Source organism: Patella vulgata, chromosome 6 (assembly GCF_932274485.2).
Source record: "Patella vulgata chromosome 6, xgPatVulg1.2, whole genome shotgun sequence".
NCBI classification, from domain to species: domain Eukaryota; kingdom Metazoa; phylum Mollusca; class Gastropoda; family Patellidae; genus Patella; species Patella vulgata.
The window spans coordinates 68176493-68192938 of record NC_065884.2 but is presented as its reverse complement, the minus strand read 5'-3'; the positions used below and the strand labels follow the sequence as shown (position 1 = coordinate 68192938).

General features: G+C 38.7%; 1 protein-coding gene across 7 annotated transcripts in view; it reads right to left on the bottom strand.

Moving 5' to 3' along the window:
• Positions 1 to 7464, bottom strand: part of LOC126824030 (nucleobindin-2) — a 33567-nt gene extending 26103 nt beyond the window's left edge. For 5 of the 7 annotated variants that reach the window (XM_050553169.1, XM_050553170.2, XM_056101642.1 and 2 more), the window contains exons 1-4: positions 7343 to 7464; positions 5940 to 6070; positions 1958 to 2065; positions 568 to 730 (exon numbers count right to left, since the gene is read on the bottom strand). In XM_050553169.1, coding sequence (XP_050409126.1) covers positions 568 to 730; positions 1958 to 2065; positions 5940 to 6068 — 400 coding nt within the window. In that variant the 5' untranslated portion in view covers positions 6069 to 6070; positions 7343 to 7464. The remainder of the gene's footprint in view (positions 1 to 567; positions 731 to 1957; positions 2066 to 5939; positions 6071 to 7342) is intronic. The other 2 variants (XM_050553172.2, XM_050553171.2) reach the window with 2 other exon arrangements.
• Positions 7465 to 16446: the final 8982 nt, after the last annotated feature.

The window sequence follows — 16446 nt, the reverse complement described above, 5'->3', positions numbered from 1 at the left end:
TGTTCTGCACCGACTGGGATAATGATGACAGTTGATGCCATACAGTATGTATGAGGGAAATTTTGACCGAACAACTACACTACTATTATTTCAAATGTCAAGGGTTCTTTGGACAACTGCACTACTCTTGTTCCAACTGTCAAGGGTTCTTTGGACAACTGCACTACTCTTATTTCAACTGTCAAGGGTTCTTTGGACAACTGCACTACTCTTGTTTCAACTGTCAAGGGTTCTTTAACATGCTTGACAATATGTACACAGGACCCTATATTTCATCCCATCCGAATGTCTATACATTCTTGTTAGGACCTCATCCTGCACCACTGACAAGGGGGAGGGGGGATGATTTAGGAAAGAGGGTACAGTTCGTTTCATCAACAAAAATCTGGTTTTACTGAACAAATAAAATAAAAAGTGAATAAAAAGAAAGAAAGGTTGTTTTAAACTTAGCTGTGATAAACCATGGTAACTATAGGTAACTAGAAGGCAGCAAAAAGAACAGGTGACTATGGTTGGCATGGCAACAAAACGTAACCATAGTAACAACAAATTACAACTGAGGCATACCTCCATGATAGGCTATATTATGCAAGACTTGCGTACCCTTCATTGTCCTCATTTTTAACCTGGCTAACTCCTGTAATCGTTCGACTTCTCTTCGCTTGATTTCATCTAACTTGGTTCTGATGTGATTTCCTACAAATTCTAAATTTCTAGCTATACTGCCATCCTGAAAAATACATAAATCAATCAAATCTTTTAAAAAAAATTAGTCACATCTATAACTGGGTAAGGTATATTATGGAACAATTTTATTTCAATAATTCGCTTGCACATACGTAGCAGTGGCAGGAAATGGGATGTAACGGTGAAAACCCATGAGATTGGGCAGGCAACCCTTCTCCCTGTGACGCACACAAGCATGGAATCAAAGTCACACCACTCGACACCATTACAGGCATTATGATCTAAACCATACAAATGAAATGAAATGAGATGAAATGGGGTTTAACGTCCTACTGTTTTGCTCCGAACTGGGCTAATGAAGACGGGCATACGGCATACAGTGTGCTGTGAGGGAAAATTTTGCCCGGGCAACGGCACTATCGCCTACTCTTATATCGAATTCCAACTGCAGGGGGATCTTTTACGTGCATTCCAATATATACACGGGACCTCAGTTTTTCGTATCATCCAAAGGACTAGACCGCTGTCCTTGTCAGGCCCTCCGTCCTGCATCACTGACAAGGGCAAACCACGCCGGAAAATCTGGATGAACTTTCTCGGCCAATGCAGGGATCAAACACCAGACCTCCAGGCTAGCGAGCCAGCGTCTTACCCACTTATCCACGTGATCCACCTAAAGCATACATGTTAGACCCCTGCTAGTAAAACAAATTCTTGCATTATTAAGGCTAGAATTGTCTCATTCTGAACGCATTTACTTGTTTAGCGAATTCTGGGCCCTGTTTCTCGAAATCTTAACTAAAGATGAAAATCCAAATTTTAGTAGACACTTCAATTTTGATTGGCTAAGCACTAAAATCAATTTAATATTATCCAATCAAATTACCAAAATTTGAATTTTATCTTAGGTAAAATTTTGTGAAACAGGCCCCTGTACAGTTATCTTTAGTAGTGGGAGGAAATCGAAGGACCACTCAATCCCCTAAACAAGCTTTGTGCAGTAGCATGAGAATAGTTGACCTAAACATATCTGACTACAAAGTCCAGTAACCTGTGTGACAACGCTTTTATTTATCATTATTATTATGTTATTACCAGGATGAGGTTGGACAGGCGACCCTACTCCTTGTCACGTACAACCAGGGAATTGAAACCACGCAAGTTGACTCAATGACAGACCTTATGATAATACATGCACACGCTAACCAATCAGGAATCCAACCCACCTTTGAGTGGTGAGAAAAAAAACATTCAGAATCTTTGTAAGTACCTTAATTTCCGACACATTGGCTGCTTCTAATTTTTTCCTGAAATCATCATCTTCTTCTAATACGGACACAACTTCTCGTAAATATCTGTCGTACTCTAAACCAGTATTCTGTTTATAAAATAAAATCAACACCATATACATATAATTTATAATAAACTATTAGTATTAAGAGAAAAACACGGGAAAATAACAACACTAACTGATCAAGCAATTTTAGACACTGTTTGACGTTGGTCATAAAAAAGAAAGGCAGACATCTAGAACATATAGTGTAAATGAAATTGAAATAAACGTTTGCATATTATATATGCAAGAGAAAAACACGGGAAAATAACAACACTAAATGATCAAGACTCCATTAGCAATTTTAGACATCGTATGACATTGGTCATAAAACAGAAAGGCAGACATCTTGAACATATAGTGTAAATGAAATTGAAATAAACGTTTGCATATTATATACCGTTGTATTAAAAGTATGCGATTTGTTCTATCCAGTAATATTAATATCATTGCTATAAATATATTATATAATGATTAATAGTATGTAAAGTATTTTAAAATATTATTGTATTAAAAGTATGTGAAGTATTTTAAAATATTATTGCTATAATTATATTGTTTAAAGATGGAGCAGGTTTTTTGGGACACCCTTTAAATGGTAGAGTAATGGAGTTATTTTAATAAACAGTTAAAAACTATTGAGTGCATCCCAATTATTCTAACAAATACAGAAATAGAAAATAAATTTAAATCATTTCCATCACCTTTTATAAACTAAAAAAGTCTTAATTTCTTAAGTCTTGTTTGAAAGGAATTAAAATAAAAAGTATTTAAATTTAAAAAAGAACAGAATGACACCTTGTGACCATCACCATACATAGGCCGTTATTTATAAATTGCTGAATACGGCTGTACACCATACAGTTTGCTATAATAAGGGAAATGAAATGAAATGGGGTTTAACGTCCTACTGTTCAGCTCCGACTGGACTAATGAATACGAATATACGCCATACAGTGTGCTATGCAGGACATTTTTCCGGACAGTGGCGCTACAGCCTTCTCTTACATCCAATTCAAACCGACCAAGGGATCTTTTACGTGCACACCAATGTGTACACAGAGAAAAAGAGTTTAATTTCCAATCAACAATGACTAGCGGTCTTTGCAGGACTAACATACAGTATATTTTTATATCAATAACTCCTGTCTTTAGAATTGGGACTGGGGGGGAAAACCCGAGTACCCAATGAAAACCCACGGGGTTAGGCAGGCGACCCTACTCATTGTCACGTACATGTCTGGGATATCAGAAATACAACACTTGACTCAATGACAGATCTTATGATCTATGGCCATACAAAACAAATATTTTGGTTCTCAGTCCTCAGAGAGAGAGAGAGAGAAAGAGAGAGAGAGAAATGGGGTTTAACCTCCACTCGACACAAACTAGGTCATTTTGGGACTAACATATGGTTTAATTTTATTTCAATAATTCGCTTGCACGTAGGGGTCTTTAGCAGTGGGAGGAAACAGAAGGACCCGGAGAAAACCCACGAGGTTGGACAGGTGATCCTACTCCTTGCCACGTACAACCGGGGATTCGAAACCACGCCAGTCGACTCAATGACAGACTTTATGATACAGCGCGCGCACACTAACCATTCAGCCATCCAACCCCCTAAGAGAGAGAAAGAGAGAGAGAGATGGGGTTTAACCTCCACTCGACACAAACTAGGTCATTTCGGGACTAACACATGGTTTAATTTTATTTCAATAATTTGCTTGCCTGTAGGGGTCTTTAGCAGTGGGAGGAAACTGGAGGACCCGGAAAAAAACCACGAGGTTGGACAGGTGACCCTACTCCTTGTCACGTACAACCGGGGATTCGAAACCACACTAGTTGACTCAATGACAGGCCTTATGATACATCCAACCTCCCCTCAGTCCTCAGACAATCCTTACTAAAAAAAAATATGATGTGTCTGTGTCTTGGGGGGGGGGGGGGATGTTTGTGTTATTATTTTGTCAAAAGAAACACTAATGGGCTGAATGACTTTTCACAAACATCACATTTCAAGACACTGTATTTATGTCATCATGTTTTTTTTATAGGAAAGTGTTTTTATCCAGTATAATTTATCAGGGTTGTGTACTTGTCTACTTGATAAATGAGCCTATGCCACATTTCAGGTTTCATTATACTTTTTTTAGAGCTACTTCCTGTAACAGGATAAAACATGCAGTGATTAATGAGATTATTTTTATTTTCTAAAATAAAAACAGTCATGCAGCCCTTTTTCAGTGACCAGAGATTATCTGAGAATCAGAATTTTTGTTTTCTATATGGCCTGGTTGCATGCTGATAACCCAAATCCTTGTTCCACTCAGGAAATTCCAATCTCAAGCCTAGTGCACTAACAGTATCCACATGATTAAACCTGCTCACTATGAGCAACAAATAAAAAATATCTACATTACTGAATTATAAAGAGTACCTGAAAACCAATTGTGTTTAGCTTACAGATTAATTAAACATACATTATGCAAGAGCTAAATCTGCCTATTGCAGGTCTTTCTTTAGGCCTGAAATGTTTTCTAAATTATTATACATTAATTAACTGATCCAGGCCATAATCAACTCTTGATGGCATCGGATTTCTCTGATATTAAATAGATTAGAACGGTTCAGCCATATTTTGATTTATTCTAAAAATGGAGGAGTGAGACTTAGCTTCAAACAACCAGTACGGTGGTTGAAATTATTGCACCCGTCTTGTCAAACCTTCAAAGGTTAATATCTTCGCTCGCAATAGAGTAATTTGAATGAAATTTTCAAATTACTCATTTTACATTATCTATTTTCGAACTATTATAGCAAAAATGGCTAGTTCTTTATCTAAATCTTACATAATGTATCTTTAACTAAAACTACAGACAAAAAATAGTAAATCCATAGAAACAATCAGCTTAATCAAAAAATAAATTTTCTTTTACAAAGAGAGAGAAAGAAATGGGGTTTAACGTCCACTTAACACAAATTAGGTCATTTCAGGACTAACATATGGTTCAATTTTATTTCAATAGAGCACCCGGACAAAACTCATGAGGTTGGACAGGCGACCCTACTCCTTGTCACATACAACCGGGGATTCGAAAACCACGACAGTTGACTCAATGACAGGCCTTATGATACAGCACGCACGTGCTAACCATTCGGCCATCCACAACCCCTTTCTTTTACAGGAGAATTCGTTAGCGATAATAATCATCGCTTTGCGGGTTTCACATATTAAAGGCTTGACGATGTGTCATCATTTAGCGCTATTGGAGAGAGAGAGAGAAATGGAGTTTAACGTCCACTTAACACAGACTAGGTCATTTCGGGACTAACATATGGTTATAATTTTATTTCAATAATTCGCTTGCGCGTAGGGATCTTTAGAAGTGGGAGAAAACCCACAAGGTTGGACAGGCAACCCTACTCCTTGTCACGTACAACCGGGGATTCGAAACCACGCCAGTTGACTCAATAACAGGCCTTATGATACAGCGTGTGCATGCTAACCATTCGGCCATCCAACCCCCCCCAGCGCTATTGGAATTGCTTTCAACCTACAATATTGTGAAAGTTTCATCTCTCTTACCAATATCGGTTTAAAAATGGTTCAATTGAGTATTGACAAAGTTATGATAAATTGAAATTTAGGCTCAAATTTACTAAAATAGATTATAACACACCTTAAGAAAATATAAATAATAACTCTATTCTTTTTATTGATAAAACTTTCCCAATATTGTAGTTTTCAATGTATTCAAAATCCCTCAAATGACAATAAAGCAGCATTAAAATAAAATATTTTCAGTGTTTGGGGCGGAGATAAAATTGATGAAGCTGCTTGTTTCTTAAATAAAAATAAAAGAATAGAAAAATGAGAAATCTATTTTTGGGGTATAAATTTGAATAGTTTTCTCATTACATTTACCACTTCTTCATCTTTCGAGTTGGCTTCGACCGGTTTCGATGGTGCCACAGGTTTACCAGAAATGTTTAATACATATAATAAAACAATGCTAGCTACAGCCGTTGTTATTAACTTTGGAATCATGGCTGAAAAATAAAAAAACACAAGAATAAGTTTTATAAGAGAGAGAGGGAGACTAACATATGGTTCAATTTTATTCTTTATAATTTGAGTGCATATAGAGGTTTTAGCAGTGGGAGGAAACCATAGCACCCAGAGAAAACCAACAAGGTTGTACAAGTGAGCCCGCTCCTTGTCACGTACAAGCGGGGAAAAGAAATCACACCACTTGACTCAATGACAGACCTTCTGGTCCCAAACATGTGCGTTAATTATTCGGTCATGTCCTCAACACAAACTAGGGTGTTTCAGGACTAATATATGGTATAATAAATAGTTTGCACGTAGGGGGTCTTTAGCTGTGACCCATCCTCACTTTGTTAAATCTACCGCAACACATGAAATATTTATTTATAATACCTGTATGAATATTTTTGTACAACTAATTGGGGGGGGGGGGTAATATTCCCATTCCAACCCACTGCATAACTAAATGTCATTTCGTCATATATGGCCGAATTACATAAATTTGTGTGTTACCCTACATTAATGTACTGACTCTTGCAAGGTAAGAAAGGTCTTATTTTCTCCCTAAATAAATGTTCCTTTACTCAGAGACTGACAAGCGACCGTTTAGCAGTAAAAGGTTGCCCAGTAAAATTGACTGGGGGGGCGAAACTTTTTCCACAAGGATTCAATAGGGCGGTTCATGAACGTACAGGGCGAGTGTAAAGAGTCCTACATTCAGATCTAAACTAAGTCAGCACCGCCCCTCATCCGCTTAATTCGACCCTGCCAAGAACTTAGTAATTGCTGTCTCCACCATTTATGTAGTTTTGATCTGTTTCTGATATCATATCATAATTATGTATGCTGACCCATGGACCAAAAAGGGTGTTTAATACAATAAATATCTTATTCCTCTAATGTAATAAATATTCATCAATTCACATTGATAATTCAAAATTAATTGATCTATCTAAAAACATTTTAAAACAAATCATAAATTCATTCTTCTGTATTTTGAAATAATACGCTGATTAGCACATTAGGGGCAAAACAGATCGTCATTAAATCCAATTTCATTTCGACTATGACTTTTATAAATAACAAAAGAATTAAAAAAAAAATTGTATGCCATACATACATGATAATTAGAAGAGTAACACTTATCATAGAAAAAATAAAGCCGAAAAGGGGTGTCTTAAGTTTATAAGTCTATTAAATAAATCACGCTTCTTCATTATTAAAGCTTTTCTTTGACCAAATTATACAAATCCATATCGAAAGCTACTTACCAGTTATTTTAAAACAATATAAAGCTAATAATTTTGTCTTTTACAGGCAAACAGATGTTTTTCACTCACGAACACAAAAATTAATAATATCAACCGGATATAGTACGTGGTTTCAGAACAAGATCCGCATCAGACATCAATGCTTAAAGGTGATTGGTTGAAAATAGTTTATACCACGTAATCATTCACGGGGTCATGCTAATTTATTTATTTTGTGACATGACTGGGTCAGTCTTTTGTGTCGAGAACATTAAGACTTTTAATGGCGTTGCCTCCTGCTATTTTTATGTAAATATTCAAATGAAATAAACAACCGAGTCTATTTGAAGTTTTCCGTAAATAAACCTGATAATTATGTATGTACCTTGCACGCGGAACACAGTGTTGTGTATGGAAAATAGAGCAGAGGCGCTGAATAACAAGCGCGCAAATAACTGCACTGTATTTAGTTGACTATGAAATATAAGCCTGTATTAAAGTTGTTGTAATTGCCTAATTTATTAATTAAACCCTATACATCACGTCAGTGCCATAACCATATACATCAATTTATTTAGTAAAATGTTGGAAATGTCTCACTGAAATAAAAAGGAATTTATGAAATAGCGTTCAACGTCCTACTTTTCTGCACCAACATGGCTAATGAAGACACATTACGTTGTGACCATAGGAGAAAAATATGCCCGTTCGACAGCGTTTCTTGCCTATTCTTCGTTGAATTCCTACCCGAGGATTTATATTTGTAAATGTTCAACGCGTACTGGTAGACCTACATCGTTTTTTCGTGCCATATCCCAACGAAATCCCCGTCCCTCACCGCTGACAAGGGGGAAACCACACCCAAAAAATCCAGAAGAGATTTCTCAGCCATCACCCGGATATCCCGGTTAGTGAGTCCTCGCTCTTCTCAGTAAGAAACCTTGAGCAAATTTGCTGAAAGCCAATGGATCGAATCATGACCTAGGCTACAATATAAGAAAAGTGATATATTTTTAGATATCAAACTGTTCACTTGAATTGATAGTTATTTACATGGCTTGCGATTTCCTCGTGTGTTTGTCTTATCAATTTCTAGGTAAAATTTGTTGAGAGTCATGGTGACTTACGTAACCAGGAGCTCCAGTTTTTTGTTGGCCCAGAAAGTTCCTGAGGGAGTCATGAGCTTCATCGCCACTGTCCGATAAAATCCCTTTAGAGCGCACGTCATAACCCCGCGGTAAACCCAAGTTAATTGTTAAAGATGAATTCCGCATTATGTAAGATTTAGATAGAGAGCTGACCGTTCTCGCTATACAATTTCAATAATTGATAATGCAAAATGAATATATTGAAAATTTCATTGAAATTATTTTATTTTGGGCGAAGTTATCAATAGTTGTAAGGGGGGGGGGATAATTTTCCTTACTGCCCGTTTTTATAATTTGGGCACGCGAGTCCCAGATCCCAACAATATAAAACATCAGCCGAATTTCTAAATCAGTGCCGTTATGAAATCATTATTGTGTTTTAGAACTGAAATGGGGTTTAACGTCCCACTTTTCTGCACCGACTTGGCAAATTATGTAAATTATGTAAATAAAATTAAACCATATGTTAGTCCCGAAATGACCTAGTTTGTGTCGAGTGAACGTTAAACCCCATTTCTCTCTCTCTCTCTCCAATCGTCAAAGGTTCCTTTAAGTGTACGCCAATCACGGGTCCTCGGTTTCTCGTCCCATCCGATGGACTAGACATTGTCCTGGTCAGGCATTCCGTCCTGCACCACTGACAAGGGGAAACCACGTCGGAAATGTCTGAGGAACCTTCTTAGCAGTCAACACCGCGAGCGAAACCGAGCCACTTGTATTTTTAACTTACTTATAATTTATACATGAACAAATTCGTGAAATAAATAAAACGTTCTTTAACGCCCCCACCCCCACTTCTCAGCCCCAACAAAAGTATGAATTTTGGAAATGTAAGGGTTCTACAAATGAATATAATATATTATAGACCCGTGTGCATTGCATCCTCATTAAATACAGCTATACTGCAATAAGCTAACAGTTCTGTGATCGTGCTGTCTCTATTATTACACAAAATGATGATTATTTGTGTGATCGACACGTGGCCACCTTACATCATACGTGTGCAATTTATTATAACCAACAAACTTAAACAATATACACCAAACAACAACGTCAAATTATCATTGATCATGGTGTAACAACGCTTGGCGAGTATTGATTTTCTTAGGTTGGAATCGTAACCACTAACGATATCGATTATCCCGCGCTGCTAAAACTCGCAGACGTCATCTTTGATATTTATGTGCTTTCTTCAATAACAGCCCGATATACAGTGTCAAACATATTAAATCTATCAAATATGGATTTAGAGACACCTTGGTGTCGTATCCAAGAACGAAATATTTTGAATCCACGGTCATAATTCTATCAGATAGCCGACCGTGATCCCGTCTTCCCGTCTTTTTATAAAGAGCCCTAAATCCTGTATTTTTTGTGACCTAACTGACTCAAATACAAGCTATAATAGAATGTCAATGCTTCCATTAGTTGCACAATAATCGTAGGTGAGATTGATCGCGCTAATCTTAATTATTAATCAGTTTATTATATGAGCCATATATTAATCACGAAAAACGCTAGGGGTTTAACTCGGAAGTTAAATGAAATGAAATGAAATGAGCTTATTATCCTACTGTTTTTCACCGAATATGCGATAATGAAAACGGGTAAACACCATGCAGTGTGCTATGAGGGATATTTGGCCCGGGCTGCTGCTGTTTCGACTACCTTTTGTCGAAAGTCAACGGTTATTTCACGTATACAATACCTCGGTATTAACTGAATGCATTGCTTAACCTCGCATTTGCCCTTGAAATAACCCTTCGAACGTTTGACCGTCTGGGATTTGTTTTTTTTTCGCTATAGTTTCGTTAGCGATATTATTCTGTATATCCTCGAGCTTTTAGATTTCCCGCTTTATATACGCAGTTTAACCGAATCTCACCCAAAACCGTAATATTATTAAGACAAATATTTCTCTTTTTTTCTTATACGAAAGTAATTTATGCCACACAGGAAATGTGACGTATGATATAAACTGTGAACTCATGTTATAAATGTCACCGTTTCTCCAGGATTAAAGCAAAATCTTTTATATACACATATGAAATGAAATTTAATGGGGTTTAACGCCCTACCAGGCCCGTAGCCAGCTGCGGGGGGGGGGGGGGCAGTGAAGGTTTTATTTTACGGGGTGAGGGCGCACCCGGCACAGTCTATACAGTAAATATTTTAGAGCTATGGTCGGCAAATTTGCTTTCGGGTGGGGGGAGGCAAAACTGCGCCCTACTATTCTGCTCCTACTGGGCTGATGAAGACGGGCATACACTACGGCCTACTTTTATTTATTTCGAATTCCAGACCTCAAGCTTTCTTTTCCGTGCACGCCAATGTGCAAATGCGCGCTGTCTCATAAGGTCTGTTATTGAGTCAAGTGGCGTGGTTTCGATTCCCCGTTTGTACGTGACAAAGAGCGGGTCGCCTGTCCAAACCCGTGGTTTTCTATACAAACGTTTTGACTATGGATTGGTGGAGATAGTTTCAATTAGATTTCGTATCCTAAATTCCCCCGTTTATATCTGATTCGTGTTCTAGCGAAACAAACAAAAATTAGTAGCGTATAATATTACTGTAGTATCTCAATGGTTCCTTTTTTATTGTGAGGTGAAAAGTTGACAAGCGAAGACAAAAGTGTGGCTCTGAATATGGACTGGCGCACCTGTCGTTCGTAACAGTTAATTAACCTATACGCGGGAAAAACACCTGCACTAGTTTTCTGGTGTGATACTAATTGCACATGGTCGACTCCTTACGCATCCGTGTCAGTGGTGGTGTTGGGCTATGGTCTATAGTGTCGGACGTGATCCGAGGGATCAGGGGTCCATTGGGGAAAAAAGATTGACATATATTTTTCAAATAAATAAAAATTGAGAGAGAGAGAGAGAGAGAGATGGGTTTTAACGTCGACTCGACACAAACTAGGTCATTTGGGGACTAACACATGGTTCAATTTTATTTCAATAATTCGGTTACGCGTAGAGATCTTTAGCAGAGGGAGGAAACTGGAGGACCTAGAGAAAACCGACGAGGTTGGACAGGCGACCCTACTCCTTGTCACGTGCAATCGAGGAATCGAAACCACACCAGTTGACTCAATGACAGACCATATGATACAACGCGCACGCGCTAACCATTCGGCCATCCAATCCCCGTAAATAAAAATCATATTCGCATCTAATATAATCGCCTAAATCCGAAGAGAAAAGTGACCCATGCGTGTCGTGTGGGAAAAGTGAATAGTTTGGTTTTCTAGTCGGGTCAGGTATTCTTCTCCATAATGAAACCAGTTTGTCCGAGGGTGCAGAGATAACCACCCGTCTCGTGGGTTTACTCCTATTTCCATATATGGGTCGAATAAAATTTACCAAATTAAATGTTCTTGAAATGAAATGAAATGAAATGGGGGTTTAACGTCCTCCTGTCCTGCAGGAAGACGGGCATACGCCATGCAGTGTGCTACGAGGGAAATTTTGCCTGGGCAGCGGCGCTACGGCCTCCTCTTATATCGAATTCCAACTGACAAGGGATCTTTTACGTGCACGCCAATTTGTACACGGGACCTTGGTTTTTCGTCCCATCCGAACGACTAGACAGCTGTCCTTGTCAGGCCCTCCATCCTGCATCACTGACAATGGGAAACCACACCGGAAAATCTGAATGAACTTTCTCGGCCAAAGCAGGGATCGAACACCCGACCGCCAGGTTAGCGAGCCAGCGTCTAACCCACTTAGCCACGTGATCCCCTTTAAATGTTCTTCTACGATCAGTTTATCACTCAGAGGCGAGTGTTAAATTACCAATTCTAAGAAGGACCCGTGTTCACTTTAAAAGTCAAACTTTTTCAGCATAATCAGGACAACCATAGCAACATATTAACTATGTTAATTCTAAATTTCACATTACTTTATGTAACTTATCAAGTTGACGAATGAAGATAATCCATTCTGTTTCGTCAACATCGAAGCCATGCAGGTATCTAGCCCACTTGCCTCATACATTCTGGCACTCATTGGCAATATAAATATGATGGGTATGTTCATGCTAAAAGTTCTCGGTTGGATGATGTTCAATCTGACGGAATTATTGTTATTACAGCCAAACTTCGTAGACTTTCGGAAAAATCACACATTTTTCACAAGAAAGGGCATGGGAGATAACCCCAAATATCTTTGACCTTTCACTATAGAACACACAGATAGGGATGTCATGTATTTTATCGTATAGATATACAGTGGCGGATTAAGCTCAACCAAGGCCTGAGGCGGCAGTTGCTGGAGGGCCTATTTAGTTTTTAAATAGGGCCTATTTAAAATGGCGTGGGCCTAATTAATTTCGGGTCAGGGCCTATGTTGATTCCCGTTGGGCCTAAACCCCCCACCCTAACATTCATTGTCTATGCGTTTTTAATCGTATCAGACAAGTCTAAAAAATTTTTTTATAAAATCTTTGGGCCTGAGGCTGCAGCCTCATCAGCCTCACTGATAATCCGCTACTGTAGATATAGTGTCAACACAATACTTTTAGAAATGAAATGAGATTTCACGTCCTACTTTTCTGCACCGACTGGTCTAATGAAAACGGCAATTCTTTGAGACTAATGTTCTGTTACCATGGTTTTATTTTGCCCAGGCACCATCTCAGTATTTTACTGCCAAGGATTGTTTTACGTACATGCCCGTAAGCGAGTGGACCTCGATTTCCCGTCCCATCCAAACGACTAGGAGACATCTACAGGGGTGGACTCGGTTTCCGACCGTTGGAAATTTAGGTGTTTTTTCTAATAGATAGGCATATCTGTTTCTAGGATAGGTTTCGTCCTCTCACAACAAAAACAAACCCGTTAAAAACTTTGAACTCTATCGCTAGGGGATACAAGACAGCCGTAACTCTGAAATCGATAGGGTTAATTTGTACGGCTAGGTTTTCGGAAAGGGTGTGGTACCTCCGGAACGAAAGTGGGTACTGATTCAACGTCATCTTCATGACTCTTATACTTTGAAAACACGATATAGCAACACAAATACGCTCACACCAAGAAGCTTGTTGGTCCACCCACACAAGAGCTATTTTTCGAAAAAAACGATAACTATAGATAGCAGTTTACCTTAACGGGAAACTTGGTGTTGACCAAATTTGATAAGGATCAAGGATCCTTCAAGAAATCCGAAAGCTTCACGGTGAACGGAAAGCTGAATATTAATAGTGTTCGTCCTCTCACAAACCCAATGCTTCACAGCAAATTTTATATTACTATATAAAAACTAAAGCCTCTACAGGGTGGTCGGATGAAATGGGTACTAGATGGGCTCCCAGTATTAAAGGCCCCCCCCCCCCAAAAAAAAACGTTTTGTTGCATATATATATAAATCTATTGAATTTTGGAGTGTGGCGGACAATGGCCAGAATAATGCCCTCTTTTCACTGTTGATGCAAGGGCCCCAGTAGCCTTTTCAGCCAGGGTCTCATGCAAGCTTGATCTAGTCCAGTCTATAAGGCAACCGGAAAGTGAGGGTGGAAAAGAGGTGTAGGACTAACTTTGGAAAGGAGAGTTGCGGAACGCTGGATATCAATAATAGATCATGTTACGTATACTTCGTCGCGATATTTTGTTCCATCCAAACAACTAGACAACATTTTCCTCGCCCGTATCGTTTACCCCAGCAATTGAGGAACGGGACAATCTTGTCGGCATCTTTGAACCGGTGTCACAAAGCATTCTCCGACTTTCAATCACTGTTTATGAGAAATATCTGCTCCTATACTGGGCATACGCCATACAGTGTGCTATGAGGAAAATTTTGCCCGGGCAGCGGCACTATCGCCTACTCTTATATCGAATTCCAACTGCCAGGGGATCTTTTACGTGCATTCCAATATATACACGGGACCTCGGTTTTTCGTCTCATTCGAAGGACTAGACAGCTGTCCTTGTCAGGCCCTCCGTTCTGCACCACTGACAAGGGGAAACCACGTCGTAAAATCTGGATGAACTTTCTCGGCCAATGCAGGGATCGAAAGGTAGACCGCGCTTTAACCACTTAGCCACCGTGGCTCCATCTTTGATCCAGTAACAGAAAACTTGGAACGTACTGTAGTTTTTTATTGGTGTATTTTATACGTGATAAAAGTTTTTTAGGTGGTTATATTTTAGTTATTAAAGTAAATCAAACAATTTTGAGTAAATTCTTAACTCAAGTCTGAGAATATTTTGTGAAACCGGGGCCTTATATCTTTACGATAATCAGTGCTGAAAAATGGACGTCTACGTTAAGTACAAATACATTTTTCAAGTGAAAATATCCAACAGCCAATGTTTTGAATACTATTCAGTGTTTATTTCAATTTGATTAGACCACTTATTCTCAACCAGTGTGCCGCGAAATTTTAAACGGCACACTAAAAAAATGGATAAAACTTCATGATCTCAATTGAGTATCTTCACTGGTGTCTACTGCTTTATTTGTTGTATTAATGTCATTTTTGTAATTGTATGCTGTTCCTCGTGGGCGTTTTTATGCAATAAATTTACTTACTGGTATAAAAGTTTATAGCTGTGTTTTTTCTTTATTTAGTTTGAATCACTTTATGTGCCTATGACTAGTTTTTATCTACGGTTGTATGCCGTCTATGACTTGCGTGTTTTTATTTTGTAAAATTCAAATATTTTTCATATGTATTTAGCCAGGTGTGTCGCTATGTTTTCATGTGTTCCAAGGTGTGCCGTCGGCAAGAGGTTGGGAACCACTATACTAAAACGATACTTTTAGGTATATGGCGGATGATTGTGTATTCAATTGCTCAACGTGTAAGGTCTGTCATTGAGTCAAATGGCATGGTTTCGATTTCACGGTTATACGTGACAAGGAATAGGGTCGTCTGTCCCACCTCGTGGGTTTTCCCCGGTTTCCTCCCACTGCTAAAGACCCCCTACGCGCAAACAAATTAAGAAAATAAAATTGAACCATGTTCCAGTTAGTTACACGAAATGACCTAGTTTGTGTCGAGTGGACGTTAAACTCAATTTCTCTTTTAATTTCACCACGGGACAATGGAGGTTGTTGGCCTACCATCGTTTCAACATTCGATTTTGAAATTATCCCAATAATTTTGGGTAAATTGGACATTTAAATAAAGCGGAAGCAGGTGCCGCCTGTCCGAATATTACGTTACGGGTAACGCAATGTGCCCTCTGGATAACTCTATTCCCGAAACGACAATTTCAAGAAAACGAAATGGGGTTTTAATGCACTATTCTATTCTGCATCGACTGGGATAAGAAAGACGGGCGTACGGCATACACTGTGCTACAAGGGAAATACCATATGGAATTTAAACTGTCAAGGTTTCTTTCACCTGTATGCGAATGTGTACATGAGAAGGGGTTTTTTCGCTTCGTCCGATGACTGCACTGTATCTTACAAGAATGTCCTGCATCACTGATAAGTGGGAAGCACGGCGTTAAATTCCGATGGCGTTCCTCAGTCAACACCTGGTTGAACATGGGGTACTACAGATTAGCGACCCAACGTTTTAAAGGGCCACTCGAACACCTTTTAAAAAGGTTTCGAAAGGATGAATTTGAACTAGTGCACAATCCCCTGGATTTCAGTACGCGTTCTTATGTCTTCTACAAGGCAGGGATGTAAGGTACTACTTTTTTTTTTGCAACAACTAACCCATATTCAAATGCACCCATTACCTAAATGGACCCCATTCCTACCCAACATGAATTAGAATTGTTCTCGCCCACAAGCGCTCTACGTCCGCAGGCTGGTTTAATTGCAACTCATGATTTAACGGTCGATATGACAAGTAAAAATAGATGGAATTGTAACTGCAGGATTAAATTTTCACAATGCAAGCACCAAATTTTGATTGTAGCTCCAATATTGGAAAAATAGTTAAAGAATGGAAATTTCCAAATCCAACATTTAAAGTTATAAACCGTCTTGAAACAAACGTGTGCAGCTAAATGTA